We start from the raw sequence: 24,077 nt of genomic DNA on the forward strand, positions 1-24,077 counted from the left end.
GGCTGTTGAAGACAAAGACAGAGGGACTAAGAGTCAAAGAAAATGTATTTCTTTCTGTTTATTTGTTTCCTTCTTGCCTTCCATTTTGAAGGGAATTCAGCTATACTAGTCTGAGGGCATTTGCCTTCTTTAGCTTTGAATGATGAGGTTTCCTGTTGCCCACCATGGCCAAATCTCTATGGCACGCATCTCTTCAACTCTGAAGTCATCTACTTAGTTTCTTCGTTTACAGAGAGTAGGGGGAAAAAAAAACCAAAAACAATAGCTATATATAAATGAGGCATTATAGAATCGTACATTTGAAACTTATATAATTTTATTAACTAATGTTATTCCAATAAATTTAATAATAATAATAATGATAATAATAATAAAAGAATAGTTGATGTTCCTTCTATACTGACAAACACTTACTTGAAACATGTCTTCACGCTACTCTCTCTTCACAGAGAAGGGAAAAAAATCATGGAAAAGTTTATGAATAACCGAATTTCTGAGGGTATGGTAAGGAGCATTAACAGTTGAGATAAATTCAGAACAAAGACACAAAGGCAGAAAAGTAATTGATTTGTTTACAGGTTGGCAAATTTGTACATGGAAATCTTCATATGAGAGAATCTGTATCATAAGCAGATGAACAGGGTGTTTTTGAAAAAGCCAAACTAACTGTCTGTTGAGCAATCTCACAGGATGGCATCTCTTTAGTGACACTGCTGTGGTATAAGATTTTTCCCAAGTTTTATAGTTCAGAGACAAAATTTATCAAAATTCTAAATCTTCAGGATAGACTCACACAGCAAGCCAACTTGAATAGGAAAAAAAAAGCTATACAAACAAAAAAAAGACCCATTTCTTGGTTATAGTGGAGAAAGAAGAATTTTTTTTAAATGGGGCTTAGTACATTAAGGTGGGTAAGTATGGATGGAGACGTCAGAAAAAAAAAATTTACCACTTAGTGTAGCATCATTGTCTTAATTTGAATAAAATTGATAAGTATCAATATTCAAGTTATCAAAGCATAGCCAAGATATATATATATGTATATATATATATATTAATTTTTAGTTACTTCTTTCGAGTCATTACATCTCTGCTGTCTCCATTGCCCAAGTAATCGACAAGAGTTGACTGACATTATAACAATTTTGTATATAAAATATATTTCTTATTTAATAAATTTTCTAGAAGTTCTTATGAGCGCACTTGCTGTAACTAAAATAATGTTATTGCTAGGAAATTACACATGGAATAAAATTTATAGCGAATAATGAAAAGGTTGAAGACATTTAATTTAATATGCTTGATATTTATTGAAGTTTCTACTGTGAAATGTTCCCATACAACAGATATAAAAATGAATAAGAGTTTCTAATCTCCAGAGTTTCACCATCTAGATGAGGAAATATATATATGGAACAAACTGTAGTTTGTAAAGACCTGATATATTACTGTAGGCATACTGTTTGAAAAACACAAGAGGTAGAGAAATTGATTCTCCCTTAGACAGGTTTGAAGGTGAGGTAGAATTTGGGTAATAAAAGATGATATCGACTTGAAGTTTAAAGTTTGGCTAATAGCGTTAGTAATAACCTAGAGGTATGTGCGTAATGTTACACAGGTGAGGCAATGGGACTGCAAAAGCTATAAGAGGAAATGGAGCTGTAAAGTTAGGCTGGGCTAGATAGCGAAGGATCTCAAACTCCTAATTTGGTGTTGGAACATGTCATTGACCAACTAGGTAAGGCAGTGAATTACCTAGTTATTATGTGATAAATGTTTCAGAAAATTAACTCAGATGACAATGAGGAAGACAGGAGGGACTAGAAGGAAATCAGGAAGTGCTTAGGAATGAAATTGGAGATATAGAAAAGGAGATGCTTGTTTGGAGAGTAAGTTTCAAATAGCTGACACAGATGTATTCTCAGATGTTCAGCAGACATTTAGAAATACTGAAAACAGTACATAGGAGAGACCAAGACTGAGCTTTCACATGTTTCAAAACTATCCTCAGTTCTAGAGTTTCATATTCTTTTGTGATCAGTGACTGAATCACTTTGATTTTTTTTTTCTTATCTACTGTAACATTATATTGCAAAGCCTATTGCAGCATTTCTCCTTTCATTTTGGGCTGTCGGTCTTTGACTTGTGATTATTAGCTCAGAAATAGTTCTCTCAGAGGAGGTTCAGTTGCTGGTGTTATCTTGGCTTCCTTTCAGTGGTCTGTGTCAAGAGAATTTGTTTTGAAAGTAGAAAGTGTGTCTTTGTGCTTTTGGCAAAACTTTATCTTTTAAGAATCAAAATTCTATCTTTCTCTGCGACACTTAACACACTTTTAACTTCTCAGATCCTTCTAACCCCTTCTGTTCCTGTTTTCTCTGTCTTCAAATTTCATAAACCCATGTTATTGTATCCTGGCATCTTGAATGGAAGTACAAATACTTCATCATGGCAACATTCATTAACTATACTTTTGTCTCAAATATAGGAGAAAAACGGAAAAATCTATGACACTCGACTTAATCTCTTTTATGTAAATATGTGTATAGTTTATTTAGAAATCTTAAATTGCTTTTTCTTAAATACTTTATTGTCTCTCTTTAAAAAATTTAGAATAAATAACATTTGGTACTTTATTGTGTTATATTAATGGTACATCAACTTAAATAAGTATTGCTATATTAATTGTATTATGTAATAGATTAAGGTCTCAGTGTGTTTTGTCCAAAAATATATATATATTCTCAGTATTTTCATATTTTGCAGTTCTTTATACATAAATCTGATTTTTTCCTCTATTGCTATATGTCATTTTACAGGAAAATCCGTATTAATGCCAGAGATATTCTTCATAATGTTTAATTTTGTGAAATAAAAATTAATATCAAAGAGAAAACAGGAGTCCTTAATTAAAAAGCAAAGAAAGCACACTGAGATTTGAAATTAATAAAACTTTTCAAAGATACATATTTCTTATGTTTTAGTCTACTTGCTCTAATAGTAGTTATACATTTTTTATTTGTTTGCTTTTATTTCTTGAATAACTATTTTTTTATTTTAAAACCTTGAATAATTTTAACCATTCTACAGTATACAAGTGTAGATTATCATTAGAGTCGGCACTGAATTTAAAATATATTCACACTATTTCTTCAACTGAGTCCTTGATAATTTACTTTAAATACACTATAGGTCATTAAAAGCATTTTTCTCTGAATTGTAGGACTTAAAATGTACATAGTTCTCTTTCAGAAAATGATCATGTAATAATTTTGACAATGTAGGATTAGAAGGAGCCATATGGAACATATTTTGTTCATGTGTGGCAAACAGATACAGGTTTTACATGAGCTTCATTCTTCTGCACTATGAATGTTTAAAACATGGTTGATGCTTTCATATGGCTAATGAAGTAATGATGAAACCAGATTTACCTCAGACAGACTGAAGAGTAGAGGCAGCCTTCTTGTTCATTAGTATAGTGTGTACAAACAGATGAGCTTGCCAATATATACAACTCACTAGACAACTACATTTGTTTTTAGGTTCAATGGTAAATGGATGGGGCTCTGCATCTGATGAGGATCGTAACTTTTCTAGTCATAGATCTAGTGTAGGTAGCTCCTCAGATGGCTCCATCTTTGCCAGCGGCAGTTTTGCACAAGCACTGGTGGCAGCAGCAGATAAAGCTGGTTTTAGGCTGGATGGAACCAGACTAACAAGAACAGGTTGGTAGACTCTGAGTCAACACTCTTTGCATGAGATAATCTGGTCCTTTGGACACTGAGCTATTTTTCTCCTGTCTTTTCTCCTCAGTGAGTCTGACTGAAGGGATTTCTTTAATATGCATGAACATAATTTGGATGCTCAATTACCAAAACTCTCCTCTGATGCTAGTTTCGCAGAGCCAAGAATAGGTTCCTACTCAACACTTTGTCTATTCTTTATTTCTCCTTCCCTTCATGGTTCTGCTGATCAATTGGAATACGCTTCCTTTTTATATTACAGCAAAGCTGCAACTAAAGTTGTCATTAAATTTTCAATAACTCACACTTTGCAAAATTCTCACACAATCAATAATGTGCCCAGTGATTAAAATTATTCATCTTTTATCTTCATTACTTTTCTTTGCCCCATTTCTTTCTCCAAATGCATTTTCTGGGAAGGCTTTCTCAGCATGAAGTAAATGAGTCTAAGGCTGTCAGTCTAACAGTTCGAATGGCTGATGGTATTATTACTTGTTTGGCTGTTAAGAATTTAATCCAATAATTTAATATATGTTTTAAAGGATGCTAATAAAAGATACACCATTGCATGTGCAAGTTGAACAAATGATGATTACATGTGTGCTGCCCTTTAGCAAAACCTAATTTTGGTTTCTGCGAATAATAAGTAATAATATGGAAGACCAGCTATAAAATTTTTCATGAATCTGATCTTTCCCCCCAAAATAAATATGATATTTATTCTAATAATATATCAGTACTTTATAATCATTTGTTTTACTAAAACAAAATAAGTTTGGCATGGTGCATTTTATTATATGACTGTGTGTACTTCTAAAATGCATATGCAAGAAGTTTCTAATATATGAATTAAATTGAGCTACCTTACAAAAAAAATGAAATTTGAAATGCATTTTTGAAATCTTAATAGTATCCAAATAGTAAAGAAAAATGATTTGACCCTTCGTTAAACTCTCAGATTATAAAAATGAGTCTTAAAATTTTTTTGAAGTATATCTTTAATATCTCCTTTGAGTATGAATTGGACATCTTCAAATAAAATTAAAAAAAAAAAAAAGATTTTCCAAGCATTGCAGAGGTTTATTTTTCATATAGCATCCAAACTAAAATATGTCATAATATAATGGTTATTTGAATTTTCTTGCTTTATAAGGCATTAAGTCAGAAACTTTATGTTGCCTGAGAGCTTTTTGTGGCATAGCTATAAGCAGAGCAGTGAGAAAGTGCAAAGAAACTAATAAATTAGAAGGCATAAGTGCATTTCTTGCATGTATGCTAATAGCTAATAAAACATTAAGCAATATCATATCACACTGACTTAAGAAAGCATAACTACATACAATAATTTTGTACGAAATAAAAACATGCGCAAGAGAATATATACATATACATTAACCAACCCTCTCTTAATAATAAACATGATATTAAAATTATAGGATGTAGAAAATGTATTAGCTAACCTTTTCCCAAAATAAATTTTCCTGCATATGTACACTAAGCCACAAGAAAAGGACATAATACATTTCATTTTTCAATAAGAATTTGGAGTCTGCTCAGATACAATATTATTAATCAGAAAACACCTATTGTGCTTTGGATATAGAGTGGTTTTAACCTTCTATTTATCCTGTGCTCTACCCTGTTAACTGAGTTTCTGCTAAAAGAGATACAATTCAATGTATGAATGTATGGTTGGTAAGGTCAATTTAATATATGCTGAGCAGACCTTTCATGTAAAATTTCAAATGAAATTACTACAGGACATTTTTCTGTATTCAAAGATAGTTTGTAGGATTCTAAGAGTGAACTTTGATTAAACAAATGAGACAGTACATAGTTAATTTCAGAAATGGCTTCTTTAATTTTAAGAAGTAAAAGCTGCATTAATTTGCATATATCTATGAAAATATCACTGTGATTATCAAGGATAAATAAAAATATAATCACATAATATTGAGTTTTGGGTTAGAGGATTTGTTTTATATTCATTTGTTTGAATTTTCAGTGGGTAGTGTATTGATTATTAAAATTGGACAAAATAAATGCAGAAGGACATATTTTTACCATGAAGATGAACCAGCATTTGGTATCTTCAAATGGCATCTCTAGGCAGGTTTGCATGTTAGTCTTAGTAAGAGCAGAAATATAAAACAGACACAATCATTGTCTTATAATAACATTCTGTATACCCCATTCCCTTTGTTTCCTTTTTAGGCAAAACTTTTACCTCCTCCCAAAGACCTCGACCAACCAGCCCATTTTCTACTGACAGTAACACCAGTGCAGCTCTGAGTCAAAGTCAGAGGCCCAGGCCCACTAAAAAACACAAGGGAGGGCGAATGGACCAGCAACCAGCATTGCCTCATCGAAGGGAAGGAATGACAGATGGTAAGTTTGATTCCTTCTCTCTCATCTCCTCACTGAAGAGATATGTTCTGTGGAATCACCTATTTAGATTAAAGTAGCTATGGTATATTAGGCATTGCTTCAATAACAAGGCAGAAAACCTGGCAATATGGTCTTGCTTAGAAAAAACACCTTTTTAACAATCAGGAATTATTTCTGTCTTAACAAGCCCCAAGAAATATGTGCCATGACACTTTTCAATTTTGATTTTTCTGCCATTCTGGCAATACTCATTGATACTTTTCAGTGAATATTTCCTTTTAGCTTAACAAAGAAATCATAAGTAACATGTGCACTTACCATGTGGTTGGAATGTTTCTGATATTAAATTACGCTATTTTAGATGTTATTTAACTTTTGATTGTGAAGTGATTTGCAATTTGGTAATTTTTTGGTTTTGTGAATTTCCGGGCTAAAAGCATTTTACAGATCATCTAGTTAATGGGTCAGCAAACTTTTTCTGAGAAGCCAGATAATAAATATTTTTGGCTTTCACGGACTACACAGTCAGTCCTCTGTCACAATTCCTCAACATTGTCATTGTAACACCAGTGTAGCCATAGAGAAAAGTAAAAAAATGAGCGTGACCAATTTCCAATAAAACTTTATTGACAAGACAGGCAGTGGCTAAATTTGGTCAATGGGCCATAATTCCCTTAACTGTTTGAATCTTTTTATTTACATTGAGTTTTTGCTTAAACTGCTAGTTTCAGGAGACAATATTATTGAAAGATGTACTTGTTCAATAATGAGTAGTTCATGAGCTCTACAGAGAAAAATCTATTCCTCATATATTCAACTTATTTTTTAATATATGCAAAATGGGACTAAAAATATTTATCTTGAAGTTTTATTTTAAGGAATATGTAAGATAATATATTTAAAGTGCCTATAATGTTGGACCTAAAGGTAAATTTCTTCTTCCTTCTCAGCACAATTCCCTACAAGCCCACAAACTTTACTTTTAAATAGTTCTACTGAACACCAAAAAGATGATTCTAGCTAAGCTACACATTAGAAACATCTGGGGTGTTCTTCAAATATATTCCAGAGATTCTGATTTAATTGTTCTGGGATGAAAAGTAGTTATGAGCATTTTTAAAGCTCCACAAGTAAATCATATCTTTGAGAAACTATGACCCAGTCCTTAGCATTCATTTCAGTCTCTTAAGTTTATCATCGTAGGAGAGAATGATGATAAACTTAAGGCTTAATTGGAAAAGATGTATTTGTTCTTCATTAGTTTGGGGATAGGGTGTCTATGTCTGGCAACCATTTTTGTGCTTTGTTTTCTCATCTTATAATGTTAAGAATACTTCAAAGCCAAACATAACATGTTCTAAAAGCTTTCAGGTTTTTTATCTTTCCTACTTACTTTGTTTTCATTGGGAAATATTTCTATGGAATATGAGTGTAAGGGTACAACTGAGATTTCGATTCTCTATAAATGGATGTCCTGTGGTGAGCAAAAATACTCACTACTTTCTTTCTGCCTCAGAAGATACAAAGATTAGTTGAGTGCTTAAAGCAGTCTATAGTGTTGATCTTATTTACACTAAATAAAAAGAATTGCTCTCACAGACACACTAGTTATAAATTTCAGAATTAATAATTTTTTAAATTTTCCTGCTATGAATGTCATGGAAAGAGAAAAAAATCCAGGCACATGTTTTCTTGGCTTTCCCAAATTCTTTGAAAGCCATATCCATAATATGTGGAAGATACAATGTATAAATCGACAAAATAGAAAGCTAGCTTTTTTCTTGCAAGCTTTTTTAGAATGTCTGGTTAAAGCAAACTACCTCCTAGTTAAAACATGATCAATATAGTGCTTAGCTTTCTAAAAAATGAATAACTTCCTAACTTTTTAAATTTTCCATCATTCTGAAAAAGAGTTATGGATTATGTGTTATTAGTGGATACATTTTAAAAGAGGTGATATTGAAAAGGAAATTTTGCCTCTCATGTCTTCTCAAGTATTAGATCTAAAGATATTTTAGTTATAATACAAGAATATTTATTTGTATGACACTCTACATATTATCCTTAAGGATAGTGGTATATCACAGCAAATGTATGTCATAGTATTTCTCTGTTATGAATCTATGTATCAGTAATAATTTCATATTTATATATAAAATCAAACTATTCTTTCTGCGAATGTTGCTGCTTAGTAGGACTTGGTACATAGATAGTTTGTACTCAAACTTTTGCATTATAGAGTTTACAATAGTATTTTATGAGTATATTAATTAGGCTAATTATTACTAGCTGCTGTACCAGACAACTTCTATCCCTCAGTGGCTTAGCACAGTAAGTTTGTTTTTCATAGACACAATGGTTTGTAAAGGTCAGATGGCTCTCCTCTTAGTAATGTGAGGACATATGCTTCTTCATTATTGGGATAGCATTCTTTTCAAGATAGGATCTTTATGATTTCTGAGTGAAGAGAAAATAGAACATGGGTTATTCACTTAAGAGGTTCTGTGACCATGCCTGCAAATGGCACATATCACTTCTCTTATTTCTTTCTCAAGAACTTTGTCACATGGCATCAAACAAACTACTGGAGTGGGAAAGTAATCTTTCCTTGTGTCCAATAAGAAGAATTAAGAATGGTGGGAAATGCCAGTCTCTGTTTCAAAGGCTGTGCAAAAACCCATACACATGTTAAGAGTGACCTTTGCCCTTGGACAAAGTCTCCCCAAAGCAGGCATTGCTTAATCCAAATCTATTCTATTTTAAAGAGCCAAGAAAACACTTTAAAACCAATATATTGGCCAATGTTGAACAAAGAAGGCAAAGAAGGTAGTTTTTTATTTATGAACTTTTTATCCCACATTGTTTCCTTCCAGCTTGTCCTCCTCTCATTTCTAATATACTACAGTAAGAGGCTCTTTCCTAGCTCTGCCACAGACTAGCTTTGACCATTGAGTAAATTTCTTTATTAATCTATTTATTCAAATACTTATTAAGCACACACCAAATGATAGGCAATGAGAATCAAACAAAATGTCCTGCCCTCCCAGAGCTTCCATTCTAGTGGAAGAAGACAGATAAAGAGCAACATAAATATATAAGTGCAAATTAAAAGTATGTAAGATGATAATTAAATGTTATGGAGAAATAAAGTCCTCAGGGAAGGGCTTACCAAGAAGATGACAGCTGAAAAAAGATGGGAAGATTATAAGGAAAAAAGCAATGCTGATATCTGAAGAAAAATCATTCCAGGAAATGAGAACAGCAAGTGGAAACCTGAAATTTATTTAATAAAAAGCCAGAGGAGCAGTGCCACTGAAGCAGAGAGAGCAACAAAATAGAATACAGAGTCAGACAAGTAAATGAGGGCCAGAGTTCATAAGGTGTGTATGTTTCTATAAGGACATTGGCCCTTTGATGAGAAACCACTGGAGGTACACGCATGGATGCACGTGCATGTGCATGTGCATGTTTAAGGCAGAAGAGTGACATGATCTTATTTTTGTTTTTTTATAAAAAGTCACTCTAATTGTTATGTTGAGATTGACTCAATGTACTTCTACATGGAAGCACAGAAACCACACAAGAGTTTATAGGAGTAATATAGGGAACAGTAGTTCATACCAAGGTAAAATCAATGGACATAAAGAGAGGAAGGTTGAATTCTGGGTATAGTTTGAAGGCAGAACCCACAGGATTTGTTAATGAAATTAATATAAGCTATAAAGCAGGAAGTCATAGATTACACATAAGTTTTGGCAAACTTATAGAATGGAATTTCTACTAATTGAAATGATGAATACTACAGAGGAAACATATTTTGTAGAAGAAGACCTGGAACTCAGGTTTGATATGTGAAATTTGAGAGACCTAAACATATGGGTCAAACTATTCAGTGTGAATTGGTTATATGAGTCTGGAATTCATAGGAGGAGAGATTCAGGCTGAAGATATTTAATTTCTTCATGTCTTCTTTCTCTAACCTAAAAAAAAAAAAAGAGGATAATAATGACTAATGGCATATTTATCATTGGACTGTTGTGTGCCTGACAATAGCAGATCCTCAGTAGGCCAGTAAGATACTCTTTAGTCAATTGATTTAGTTAAAATGAATCAACATAGAAATGAATAATAAATTGAATTTAAGTAAATATATTTGATTACATACTTGTATTTTTTCCACAGCCATTCTTAATACCATCTTTTTTCCAACTTGTTTATTTTAGTATGTATGAGATGTTCTTTCTTTTTAGGATATACAAACTCCAAAGATGTTACTTAAAATTTGTAGCTATATAATTTCAGGTTAAATTAAATAGTAATCAGAAATTTAGCTCACATAAGCAGATGCCATTTTGGCCATTTTAAAAATTAAGCTGCTCCTATGGAGAATAAAAATCAATGACAAGATATGTTATTTTGGAAGAAATTATAATAGTTTCTTTTCTACTGGCAGTCTAAAATCTAATAATTCAAATGAAATAATTAATTTGCATTTATAATAATACCTACTGAAGGAAGTTAGTGTTCAGTACAAAGAAAACACCAAACTCATTGGTAGATTATTCAACAAATAGATATCTCTATATTGGATTAGCTCTTCCTTTTGAAAGAAATATTCCGAATGTGACTTGATTCTCCCAGACAGAAACTGTGTCCCCTTCAATAATTAGTAATTTATAATCTAACAAGAGGGCATAGATAAGAGCTAGGAATGCTGCTCCAACATGGGAACTCCCTGAGCAGATGCTGGGGAGACCGTCATTATCAGTTCAATGGCGGACAATATAATTTTGCTCATAGAGTATAAAATTTCTTAAGGAAGTCTTTTAAAAAGAGGAGCAACTTAACTTTCCTTAAGGAAGCTTTTGTACAAAAAAGTTTATACAAACAATATTATTAGAAACAAGAGCATGATTACAAAAATAGCATAGGAAATAATTTTATATAATATCTTCTACAATAAAATAAATATGTATATTATATATATTTGCTCTTTATGAACAAATAATATAATTACTGATACCTAAGAATTAACAAAGAAGTTATCAAAAGCATGCCAGAAAAAAATGAAATAATCCAAAAGAATGTTTAGAATGTCTAGAAGATTTCAAAATTTTCAACAATGTAATTTCAGAACTAGTGTAATAGTAAGTATAATAGTATATAGTATAATAGAACTAGCATCATGATTAAAGAAATATGAAAGAAGGGACTATGATTTCACAATTGAAGACATTAAAAATATAAAAGAATCACAATCTGAAGAGCTAATATAATGAAAATGAAAAATTAACTGAGGCTTTGAACTTCTAATTTCTTCATATCTGTTAATTTAAAGAGCATTTCTGAGAAGTTATCTATTCCACTACATCTCAAATTGTCATGATGCATTGTCTACTCTAACACCATGAAACATATTCTATCTGTACTCTGAACATTGGCTGTTACCTATTAAAGTTAATACTTTGAAAGATTATAATATATTAGTTGTAACTCATTAGCTAATTCATGAAACGAACAGCCAGCATTGATTGTCAGGCAGAATGTTAATTACATTTCATAAATGTTGGCTTAACCCTTTGACTGTTGCTAAATGTGCCACATACACGGATAAAGGCAGTCATATGTTGCATATGATACGGCATATAGTTCTTAATTTCCCGAGGGCAACATTTCCTATGGAGATTAGCAGGGCAGCTTTTATTCTTCCCAGAGCCTTGTATTAACACAGCTGCCAGAGTTTCTCGTCATTTTGTGTTATGATATTTCTACTTTTGGGAGTTGAGGGTCGACAATGGAATAAATATGGAGAAACCATAAACTTCCTCTTATACCTTGAATATTAGCCTCAATGTGCAATTGAAAACACTCTCCATATATGACAGTTGAATGAAATTAGTTGATTTTATTTCAAAGAGAGCTGTAATCAAAAGATAGCAAAGAGATCAATAATATACATTTTGGATATACATAACTGACCTTTTTTTTCCATCAAAATTTCTTTTACATGGGTGATACCTTTAGAAAGGCAAGAGTTTTTCTTCATCTTGAACTGAAATCTGTATTTTTCAATAAATTTTAGTCCATTCTAAACATTATTCAAAATTTTTAGATCTTCCACCACCACCAGACCCCCCTCCAGGTCAGGGTTTAAGGCAGCAAATAGGCTCAAGTCAGCATGCTGGTAACGTGGAAAACTCAACAGAGAGAAAAGGAAGCTCTCTGGAGAGACAACAAGCGTCCAGCCTAGAAGACACAAAGAATTCATTGGAATGTCCAGCTAGAACGTCACTAGAGTGGCAGCGACAAACCCAGGAATGGATTAACGCCACAGAACGCCAAGAAGACATACGGAAAGCCCTACACAAACAAGGTGTTGGACCAGGTGTGTTCTGCACAGTCCCAAGAAAGTGTGCGCTTTTATCATTTTTTTCCTACCTGGTATTTTAGAAATGACAGTTGTGAAAGGGCATCTGAAATACATTTGCCTTGAATCACTAATTGAAGTTGGAATTCTACAGCAGAGCACACCAGCACATCACTTAAGACATATCCCACTGGGATTTGGCCCTCAAGTTAACCTCTGCATAAGATCTTTGAGCCCAGAGACCTCCAAACTCCATCCGTAGTTCTCAGGAGACAAGTTGATTTTTTTGCCTTTTAATGTTTATATTGAGTACTTTTAAAATCACACAATTTTATCTTTAGTGCCAGTTTAAATTCTGCCTTCAACCAGTTTGTTCATTTTGACTGAAGTAGTTAGTCATTTTGAAAGGAAAACTCACTTCAGTCAAATAGTGGGGCTAATTGTATAACAAATAAAATTACAAATAAATGCCCAATCTCAGAATCCTTGTGTTAGAAAGATTAAACCAGACCGGAACTTTCTCCATCTGATTAAATTTAGTTGACTGCTAATAATTCAATGGGGAATGTTTTTATTTATAAATCAAGCTTCCTGAAAATGTCACAAAATAAATTTTATACTTTGTAGTTGGAGTTTTCTTTTTCTTCCTTTTTTTTTTTTTTTGGAGGTGGGAGGTTGTTGATCCTGTTATAGAAATGTGTATTCTGGAACATCTCTTTTTATGTCAAGATTCACTGAGTATTAAAACATAGACACACACATACACGCAAAACATTTCAAAGAGTTTCCTTATATATTCATTTATTCATTTGGACTAAATCTTTTCTAGATATGTCCTCTACCCATGCATTTTTCATAATTATATTTTGTTCTAACTTGGTGCCCAAGGTTTTAGAAAATATAATTTATGCAAGGGCCAGAAGATGACAATTTTAATATCTAGGTTCAGTGAAACATTTAAGAAGGTTATATCATTAAGGCTGTGAGAGACGAATCATGTGATCTTTGTAGTTAAAGATTACTTAAGGAAAAAATACTAAATTTAGTTAGCATTTTTTTAGTCATCTAATCACAATAACAATGGTCTATACCCAGAAAGAAGGAAGAAAATAAAAGGGGGGTTGAGGATACAGATGGAAAAAAGAGAAGAAGGAAGAAAAGAAGGAAGGGAAAAATGAAGAATACAAAGAAAAAATATTTCGAGTATTAAGTATTTAGTAATGCATATCATGAGTTATTTGTAGAGAGATGATACATAATAAGAATATAGACACATTATTTACTAAAATGTATGAGTTTCTCTTTTTCTATTAAGGAAGAATACAGCATTTCAAATTATGTTTTTCTATCCCAAGAAACAACAGAAATTTAAGAAGCTTATTTTAATAACTAATATATATAGTTGTTTATCTAAATTGAGAAAATGTTACCATAATCTGAAACTGAAACCATGTTCCTTCAATCTTAATAGAAAATTAAACTGGAGCCTCATTGAACTCCAGAAATTATTCTCAGAAATGCTTTTGTTATGCAACATGGTTCACTATATGCAAATCTCTTTTACAATAAATTTAAATTTCACAAATTATATATAACATTGTATACTTATCCCAAGGTCTTTTGTAATCCTGTTTTAGTTCTTATTGTAGGAACTATTGATTGAACATAGAAATTTCTTTAATATCTGGGCCTTATTAAACCTCATCTTTTTAATTTTCCAAAAGAGTAAAATAATAGATATCTCATCTTGAGGTAAATATTTAAAGTTAAGTTGTTTTGGCAACATGTTGCTGTTTAACTTAGCCGTGTGTGTGTGTGTGTGTGTGTGTGTGTGTGTGTGTGTGTGTTCTTCCCCCAGAGGAGACCTTGGTGCCCTACAGCAAGCCCAGTTTCCCATCTCCAGGAGGTCACAGCTCATCAGGAACAGCTTCTTCTAAAGGATCCACTGGACCTAGGAAAACCGAGGTGTTGAGAGGAGGCCACCAGCGCAATGCCAGCGATCTTCTTGACATAGGATATATGGGCTCAAATAGTCAAGGACAGTTTACAGGTGAATTATGTAAGTGCTTTAGAACATTTAAAAGGCAATGGTGAAGGAATATTGGATTAATAAAGTAGAGGAGTAAAATGTTTTCCTCAACCTCTTAAAGTCTCTGGCTGGGTCTGAAAATTAAACCAACAAAGACAGATTATCAGAAAACAAAAGCAAACAAATTTTATTGAATGTACATGAGAGCTTTCACAAGAGGATGGAGACCCAAGGAAGTGACTAGAGGAGGAAACTTTTCTACTTTTTAGACAAAGAAACAATACATTTGTAAAGGATTGACAAAACATAGGGGCTTGGGCTAGAGGTAGGAAATGGGAAAGAAGTAACTAGGAAAACGGGTTAGTTTAACATGTTTGTTTATATAGATTACTCAGCCTCAAATTCTCATAATCTCCTGATAAGAATGTCCTCTCTCGTTCTGGTACGGAGAGGATACCTTTCACATGGACATTTTATAACCTGTTTCAGGGAAGAAGGGCAAAGGGGTGAGGCCAAAGGGGTGAGGCTATTTCCTCTAAGTCCTTCAGCTTTAGATATCCAATATGCCAAGGTGTCATATTTTGGTTTAGTATGTTCTGAACCTCATCAATAACATTGCCACAATAAACAAATTTTAGAATATTAGAAAACTTGCTCTATTTTGACCAAAAAAAAAAAAAAATCAGTTGTAATTTTGAGCAGATTTGGTCATATGGCTGGTCACGTGGTCACAGATTTGATCATGGATGTTTACCATAGTCAATTAAATTAACATTTCTCCTATTACAAGGTTGATTTATGCAAAAATAATAATAATAATAATAATTTAGGCAATTAGTCTGAATACTTACAAGTTAATTAAATAGCCTACTTTGTCGTTTTGTCTATTTTAACTTAGCACAATAAAGAAAGGGAAGCATATTGGCTCTTTGGTAGTTTTAAAGAAACTCCTTAGGAATTCCTTATTTTTTTCATTCTAGGAAATGAACCTAGAAAAGATGATTTTTTATTTTAATTAATTTGTAATATTTTGATTATTATAACATATCATGAAACAATTATTTTTCTTTTTAAATAAAGAACCATCATTGGTACTTAGTATAACTAATTTATTTTCTAGATGTAAAATACTAAATAATAAAGAAAGATAGGATGTCCCAGTAGGTAAAAAGCATTGAACTCGTATTAATTTTATCAGGAAAGTTATCAGTTTTGCTGTCCAATGTCAGAAACAGTATTCAACTGTTTCTTTGAATACAGTTTAAAAATACTTCTAAGGAACAGCTCTGGGTTCCAGTCTTCTCAACTACTTACTGGTTATATTAGAAGAGAAAGTAAACTACTGTCCTAATCTCTTTTTTTTTTTTCTTATCTAAAATATTGATTACTATTATGCTCACATTGCAGAGTGGGGGATACCATCAGATAATGGAAAGTAAAAGTACTTTCAAAACTCTAAAGTTCTTTATCAATGAGAGTTATTATTGTTATATATTACTAATCTAATTAATATATGTTAATTTGATTCATGATGACTTGGATTTTTTTTAACTTTTATTTTGAAATAATTATAGAGTCATAGAAGTGTAAAAGCAGCTATACCTGGATTTTAAATCTCCAGATGTTACAAGTGTGTGTGGTTTTTTTTAAGTAAAATTTCTTAAATTCACAAACTCACAGAATCTATTTGATAATGTTATCTTCATTTATTATCTGTTCACTTTGGTTTTTGTTATGCTGTTCAGGTTAAAAGAATGCTTAATTTAAATGCAAACTTATTTCTGATTTGTTTTTTTTTGTTTGTTTGTTTTGTTTTGTTTTGTTTCTTCTCTTTATAGAGTAACTGAGAAGAGACATGCAAAGCTGCTCTGAAGGACCATCAGGTCTGAACTCATGGAAGTGATGACACTAAACAGTGCAATGAACAATTTCTTTATTTATGTACTATTAAAGGAACTGTAAATGCAATGTAAAGACACACAGCCACACATATCCCACAGATATTTTACTTCTGTTCTTCTCTTAAGTACACCACCCACCTTAACTCTTTCTTGTCAGGAGTATATAAAAAAAGAAAGAAAACAAAGCTCGCCCTCCGGGAAGAAAAGGATTTTCCTCTGTATATAATTTCTTTTGTGCATTGCTATGCAAGCTCACTTTTTTTAGATCTGTTCATATTATTGTCTGTTCTTATTGGTCTGTTGTACTATATGTGAATTAATAGGCTGTGGTGCCATATATTAACTTTTAATTGTGTAACTTTTATGTTTAAATTTTGCACTGCGATTTTATTTGGTGATAAGCACAAATCTCTACTCCTCGTGACATGAAGAAAAAGACTGAATGTGAAAGGAGTTTCTGTACTGTAAGCTAGGTTGGGTAATGCTGGTCGTAAGGAATCACGTTAGATGGTTTTTGGTTGGGGTGTAGAAATAGGAAGATGCGAAGGAACAGTGCTGTTGGTGAAGTCTTTTTGAACATCAGTGACTGAGTCAATAAAAAAAGCAGAAAGGTGGCTTTTACTATTGACAAAAGCAGGGGTCAAAGGAAGGAAATTTAAGTCTTAAGACTGAATACGTATTAAAATACACAGGTAGCAAAGATGTACTAAACTTGCTTAAAAAATAAAAAGTAAATTAAAGTTATATTTAGAATCAACTTTGCCTGTCGTTGTAATTGACCCATCTGAGAATTACAGGCAAAAGGAAATTAAGGTGTTTCACAAGAGCTGTATTTATATTACAGTTCTTTTAAAAAGCATTTTATGAATTATCATAATTAATCTCTCTAACTCATTAAGTCAGAATATAATATGATGTTCCCCAAGGAAACAAACCAAATGAACTCTACAGCAAATAGTTAAAGTGGCAATTTATTATTAGGACATACTCGAACTGCTTCTAAATACAAAAACTCTATTGCAATATCTTGTTTTATCTTTCTAATACATGTACAGTACACACTAGAGGATAGAGCTGCATCACTTCAATTCATGATTTCTTTTAAAAAATAATGCAGTCATATACAACTTTGTGTTTCATTTGTTTAAGAAGTAAAATTTATGCCACCAAATATATAGCCAAATTGAAAGTACTTAAAAAGCAGTGCTCAGAGTATGTTCAGTTCATGGAAACTAGATTTATTGGAATAAATATTTTATGGTACATTCTCAAAAATTGGCTACCAACTAAATTATGTTTGACCCATTTTGATGAGTAAATTGAAAAAAAATTGAGGAGAAAAATGCATGTTTATATACTTTTTAAATAAAACTGAACCTCGTAAGTGGACATTAATAACAGTGTCCTGCCTCATTTGTTTTCACGACTTTGAGAACAAGAAGTTCCTGAACATCAGTCATGTATGGTCAAAATGAATATGACTTTAAAACATATGTTAGCTACTGTACATGTATAGTCAATCAGTCAAGTAGAAGAGAACTTTTCCAAAATTTTTACTTGTGTTTTATCCCCACGTGCTGCCTACATAATTGTAAATTCTATTTCCTTATATTCTCTCACATTTTTCTATGATGTGTTCAGTAGTTGGTACTTTAAAACATATTTGATGTAATAATAAGGATCAATTCTAAAATATGGGACCCATTTGAATGACAAATCATGCTTTGTGCATTTTTGGCTCAGTCACCAATTGTGTGCCAGATGGCAATGGCAAAATTAAATGTTTCCCTTTTTTTTTTTTTTTTTTTAATTTTCTGAGACTTCATCAACACAGGCAAGGATAGAGGAACAATATGTTCCTATGGGCTCCAACTTCTTGGTGCCATGTAGTTTATTTCTTCACTAAGGAGAAAAATAATTCTGAGACACATATTAAACAGTCAATTTTCTCCTATAAGTGTCTGAATTTTAAAGCAGTTTGATTTCTCTGGAACAAAGAGAATGGGGAAGATGAGAAGTTTCTCCTAAGAAAGAGTACATAGTTATTCACAACCATAAGATGTGAGGCATTTAAATTTTTATTTATGCATTTTCCTACTTCACCTCTTTCTATTTAAAAGCAAACAAATTTTTGTTCATTTGTATTTCCTCTTTATATTCCTCTATAACTCAATTTAGTCGAAAACTTAAGTTCATTACACATTTTACACATAGCCCTTGACTCCTGGTAACTGGCAGGTGTAGGTGACTAATAAACCACTACTTCAAAAACAGAATATGTGTATGCAGGTGACTTCTGAAATAATGCAGGGCATGCATCATATCTTCCTAATTGTCTCCAGTGCATAAAATGAATTTATAATCAGATTATGTCAGTGCAGACTTATAGTTTCTTGGAATACTCTTTTAGAATAGTCCATATTCCCTGTTAAATCTAGTTTTTAATAAATTAGTCAGTCAAATCTTTCACACAAAAGATCATTCTCAGATAAATGTAGAGCAAAATAAAAAGCTGTGGCTATCCAAATGAATTCAGGAACTGTATCAAAAAATCAAAAGCCTTTGTCAAATTGCTATATGTAAGAAGCTTCTAATCTTTATAGGTTAAAATATCATTTAAAAAACACAAACATGTATGAATACTACCACAGTTTTTCATTTTCATTAAATGACTGGTTAGAAATTCACTGAGCTCACTCTTTTGCAGGTCTAAATGGAGGCCCCACATCTGCTGTCAAAAGACATTCTAGTGGGAGAGAACGTAATCTTATCTTGCACTCACAGGCAACGCTGCTGTGCTGTCATGCCCTGCACAAGCACAGCTCCATTCTTAACTTACACAGTCTCCACTAGGGAAATACTGAATCGGTGCCCCAACCCAGGTATGCCTCAGAGTATGCACGCAGAGTCAAACTACCCCTTCTCTAAATCTTTTCTATGTCATTTCTAAAATAACATGGGAGAGTACAGGCTCATGAAAACAACCGATTACTTCACAGGATTTGAATCCAGTTCAAGGGAGAATAGGAAAATCAAGACAAACATATAAAGTATCATACAACCAAAGGAAGGAAAAACATTACAGGTTTACTTGCTTTAGGTAACAAAACAGATTAAATGGTGTTCTATGTGATAATTTAATGCTCTGGTTATTTAAATATATTTTTAACAGTATTTGAGTTGAAAGTTTGCATCAGCTTGATAGAACACCCCAAATTTCTATTCAACAAATTTATATAATTGTCCATTGACAACATAATTATAATAACACAATGAGCTCTAACTGTGGTTTATCTTCTCCACTGGAAAGTGATTGTGCATCAGTATTAAAAATATGCAGAACCATGACATTCACTAATTTGTTTATCTGCTTCCGTATATTGTATTTATAGAATTACGTGACAAAAATTGATGTAAAGCAACATCTTTCCACATTCTCTTAAAGGTGAAGTTAATTTTATTTTGCTTCTCTATACTGTGTACTTCACATGAAATACCATACAGGTTTTAAATGAAGTTCAATTTACTAATTTATCTTATGTCATAATTTTCAAAAGCATTTATTGAGACTTTAAAATGTTGCAAGATAAGGGATTTTGTGGCCGTGGGTAGACTTTTTATACTTTGTTTTATAGATGGATTCTTTTTTAACTGTAGTTTGTTTAAGTCACTAAACAGCATCCCAAATTTTAATGTGTTTCATCTGATGTTGTTAGATCAGAAAAGAAATTGGCGTAACACTGATTAATAGTATTGTCAAAGAATTGTGTATTGTGTACTCACTGGGAAAAAATAAAATATATTCACATTTCAAATTTGTAAAAAAGCCATTTATGTGAAACAAACTTGTCTGTAGACAAATCATAAATGGACCGTTCTGTTACTTCTACATTAATTTTTTTTTGTCACCAAATGCACAACGTCCTTTTCTCATTCATTTGTAGTTTGGGCAGTGGTAAATGGAAATTGGCGTGGACTTAAAGTAGTGACTATAAGACATCAATGAAGAATGAAAAAGAATTTGAAATTAAAGATTTCACTCTATTACCAGTACTTTCCCAATCTGACCTTCCCTACCCCATAAGGACCTTCAGATAAATAGAACACAAACTTCTTGTCTACAATTTTTTTAAAATTTTTTTATTGTAACTGAATATGAAAATTAGAAGGAAGTAAATATTTCTTAATTGCTTTAGAATAGTTATTGATAACTTTTTTTTTTTTTTTAAGATAATAGATATGTTGAAAAGTTCTCTTAGGTCCTGGGTAGAAAAGGAAAAATTTCCTATTTTATTGTACTTCATAAATATTTTATTCTTTTTCACTGTTAAGTGCAATTACAGTATCAGATTGTCTCTAAAAATAATTTGTGTTATTTAAAATAATAATCATAGTAACAGCAAAAATGAAAAAAGAAAACTGTTTAAGTCTGAAACATTCATCTAAAAACATTTTTAAAAAAACAGGTAAGTTAAACACTCAGGTTTTAATTTAGATTAACAATATGAAAATAAAATAGTATTAAAATAATCACAAGTAATGTTGCATTAATACAATACAATGGCAACACATGATATATGTGGTTAAGGGTGAAATGTATCAGTTACAAATATGATAAATTGTGGAGAAATTACAAAATGATCATTGCTTTATGGAATTTAAGTGTATTATAGAAATACCTACAAATGGCAAAAAAAGTGCAAAATTATCAGAAAGGCTTATTAAAATTATTAAAATAATATATTACCTTTATTTTACATTAGTTAGAGAAAACATATATCAAGGTTGCAAGAAAATATTTAAACAACAAATAATATTTAATGTCCTCAATTTGTGAAAATGTATTTTATGTCTTCCAAAGAGATTATTGGCAGAGTTCATGTTAAATTTCACTTCATATTAGAGATGTGAATTGAGACTGTAAAAACAGAAACCCCAATTGTAAGGTTTCAAAGGAAAAGACAAGTAGAAACACTAGCTAGATGGGGAAGACAATATGCTGTCTCCAAAAGGTTTCAAGAATTCTTTTACCTTAATGAATTTAGTGCAGTCTTGTTTTTGGCCTTCAGCATCAGAAGGAATTTTCCTCAGGCCCAGAGAAGGTATGTGAGAGCGTTGAAAAGCTGTTAAGAATCCCAGAGACAGATGCGAGATAATTGTAAGATTGTGTGTTTAATTTATGAATAACTGCAAATTCATGACTTGATTTTGCATCTTCTAGTCAACACATTTTCTCCTTGCAATAGTCAAACTACAAGAAATATATATTCAGACCTCTTGGTAATTAACCAAGTAAAGGTACTTTTGCTTTGTGATTCAAATACAATGACCAGGGGCTTAGGCAATGTCCATGACGGGGAATTTGCAAGCTACTCTAACTGCCTTTAGATTATAGCACTATAGCACCCTTTTCTTATAAGATACCTTGGAGATAGATACTGCCTCTAGATAGTAGACTATATATGCGTGTATATGTGTGTGAGTATGTATATGTGTGTGTATATATATATATATATACACGTATATATATATATATATATATATATAAATTTTTTTGACAATTTTTAGACAGTGTTTTTCTAGTCATTTATAATTAATTTGCTTCTGATCAACTGGCTTTTTTTTGGTTTATTTATGAATAAATAAATATTGCTTTTGCAAGCAATATTGCAACACTGTGCTAAGTAATATTTGGAATAAAGAGAAAAATAGCCTTTGTCTTCATAAATTGATTAGAATCTTCTGTTAAGTCTAGTCCTGATCTCTAGGAAACCATCTTTTTGATGAATGTTTGTAAGCTAAGGGAAAAGAGGCCATAAGCAAGGCTTTTAAAATTATTTACAAACAATAAAATCTTCATTAGCTTCATTCACATCCCCCAGCATCACATTATCCATAGTGTAGTCTTTCTCAAATTAGTCTCTGGAATTTTAATAGATATTTATTTTCTCATTTATTTCTTTTTTTATCATTACTAAATTGTAAGCTTGAAAGCCAAGAGCCTGTATTTGGTAAGATACTTATTTTAGTATAATACTTTTCTAAATCAGAGATGTTATCATTTCCTTTCCATGTTTTGTTTATGAAATGAACCCCAGACTCAACTGCACCGCAGTGGAGGGCCTTCCTCAAAAAGCCCCCACATGCTTCACCTAACATACACCAATGCCCCAAGACTCTCCAAGGCCTGCTGGAGCCATAAAGCCTCCCTTCCCCTGAGAGTGAGCCAAGTGCTCTCAATTCCAGAGACCGACCTCAAACATCCCAGGGGATTAAGCACCACCTAGTGTCCCCACAAATGCCAGGGGCTCTGAAAAGAAAGCATTCTCCACTGCTCAAGCTAAAACTGACTTTTCACAGCAATTTGATTCCCCGGAGGGTGTGCACCCTTCCGGAAATACTGCAATACCAGGTCCATGGGCAAAGTGGACAGAGCAAGCTCCTATTCTATCTCCTTGCTCCAAAAATCCATTTAGTATATTGTCCTCGGATAAAGGACTATCATATATTAAACTGGTAAAAATAGATATTACACCTGATCTTAGCCAAAAGGCTGAAAAGTGATCTGGAATTTTAATAAGTATTTAAAAAATAAAGAAGGAGATAAAGGAATGGAAACTCTACTGTAAAATATGTAAAGAGATTTCTTTACTACTTGACTCCTTTTCAACTCTGTTCAAATCTTATATGACATAAAACCCTTTGTCTTGGGGCATCTTGAGACTAGCACTATGTGAAACCGACTTTGAGAAATACTCTCCTTCATATTCATTCTTCCCCTCCGCTCTACATTAATGGCTCCAAAGGCATTGCATGCTGTGCCTTGTGTGTGTGTGTGTGTGTGTGTGTGTGTGTGTGTGTGTGTTTTAAATAAACTTTAACAATTTTATTTTAAGGAGCTGTATTTTCTAATTGTGGTGGTTTTTTTAAAAAGTCAATATTACATCATGAGAAAAAACGTGAATCTCAAGTAATCTACAGGGATGATGAAGAAAAAATATGCAGTGTATTCTTCTATTTTTGAGGGTTTCAAAGAGTTAATTGAGATCATGCTCAGCACTTCAGCAACAGGTAAGACTGAATTATGTTCTTTAGCACTTCAACATTTTTTTCTTATATATTCAAATCATTAGGCTAAAACTGAAGTATAAAAATATACTCATTTTCTCCCCCCACTCAGCTCTCACAAAAGAATAGATTTTTGTTTTCTCTTTTTTAAAACTCGTCTGATTGTTATTAGATTCTACTTTAAGCTGAACTTTGCCAAAAATAATAATGGATAGCACAAAATTTAGAGGCAAAGACTTAAATTTCTCAATAAAATCGTATAGAACTAAGTCCCATTAGGATAGGAAATACAACTAATTAGTAACAATGAAAAGCACTGTACTTAGAAATGGATAAATATAAAAATGTAAAAGAGAAATGAAGGATTAGCTTTACATGAACTTTCACTGGCATTAAGTGTAAAAAAAAAAAGACAATAATGTTTTAAAATTAAAGTAAAATGGGAGAATCAAAACACAGTAAGTGTTGGCGAGGATGTGGAGACAAAGGAACCCTTGTACACTGTTGATAGGATTGCAAATCGGTATATCTGCTATGGAAAACAGTTTGGAAGTTCCTCAAAAAATTAAAAATAGAACTAC

At 32.2% G+C, this 24,077-nt stretch overlaps 1 protein-coding gene and 1 non-coding gene across 5 annotated transcripts in view; one reads left to right on the forward strand and one right to left on the reverse strand.

Annotated features, from left to right (window-relative positions):
- ROBO2 (roundabout guidance receptor 2) overlaps window positions 1–20,243 on the forward strand; it is a 552,049-nt gene extending 531,806 nt beyond the window's left edge. The window contains exons 25-29 of one of the 4 annotated variants that reach the window (XM_025042507.1): window positions 3,543–3,725; window positions 5,958–6,131; window positions 12,244–12,516; window positions 14,357–14,557; window positions 16,366–18,102. In XM_025042507.1, coding sequence (XP_024898275.1) covers window positions 3,543–3,725; window positions 5,958–6,131; window positions 12,244–12,516; window positions 14,357–14,557; window positions 16,366–16,367 — 833 coding nt within the window. In that variant the 3' untranslated portion in view covers window positions 16,368–18,102. Of the gene's footprint in view, window positions 1–3,542; window positions 3,726–5,957; window positions 6,132–12,243; window positions 12,517–14,356; window positions 14,558–16,365 lie in introns of all 4 variants that reach the window. The other 3 variants (XM_015600164.2, XM_025042508.1, XM_015600165.2) reach the window with 3 other exon arrangements.
- Window positions 20,244–22,804: 2,561 nt separating this feature from the next.
- On the reverse strand, window positions 22,805–22,993 carry LOC112474514. Its single transcript, XR_003044375.1, has one exon. It is a non-coding gene; the product is annotated as a U2 spliceosomal RNA (small nuclear RNA).
- Between the last annotated feature and the right edge of the window lie 1,084 nt (window positions 22,994–24,077).

The sequence above is a fragment of the Pteropus alecto genome, unplaced genomic scaffold (genome assembly GCF_000325575.1).
Source record: "Pteropus alecto unplaced genomic scaffold, ASM32557v1 scaffold239, whole genome shotgun sequence".
In the NCBI taxonomy this organism is placed as follows: Eukaryota; Metazoa; Chordata; class Mammalia; order Chiroptera; family Pteropodidae; genus Pteropus; species Pteropus alecto.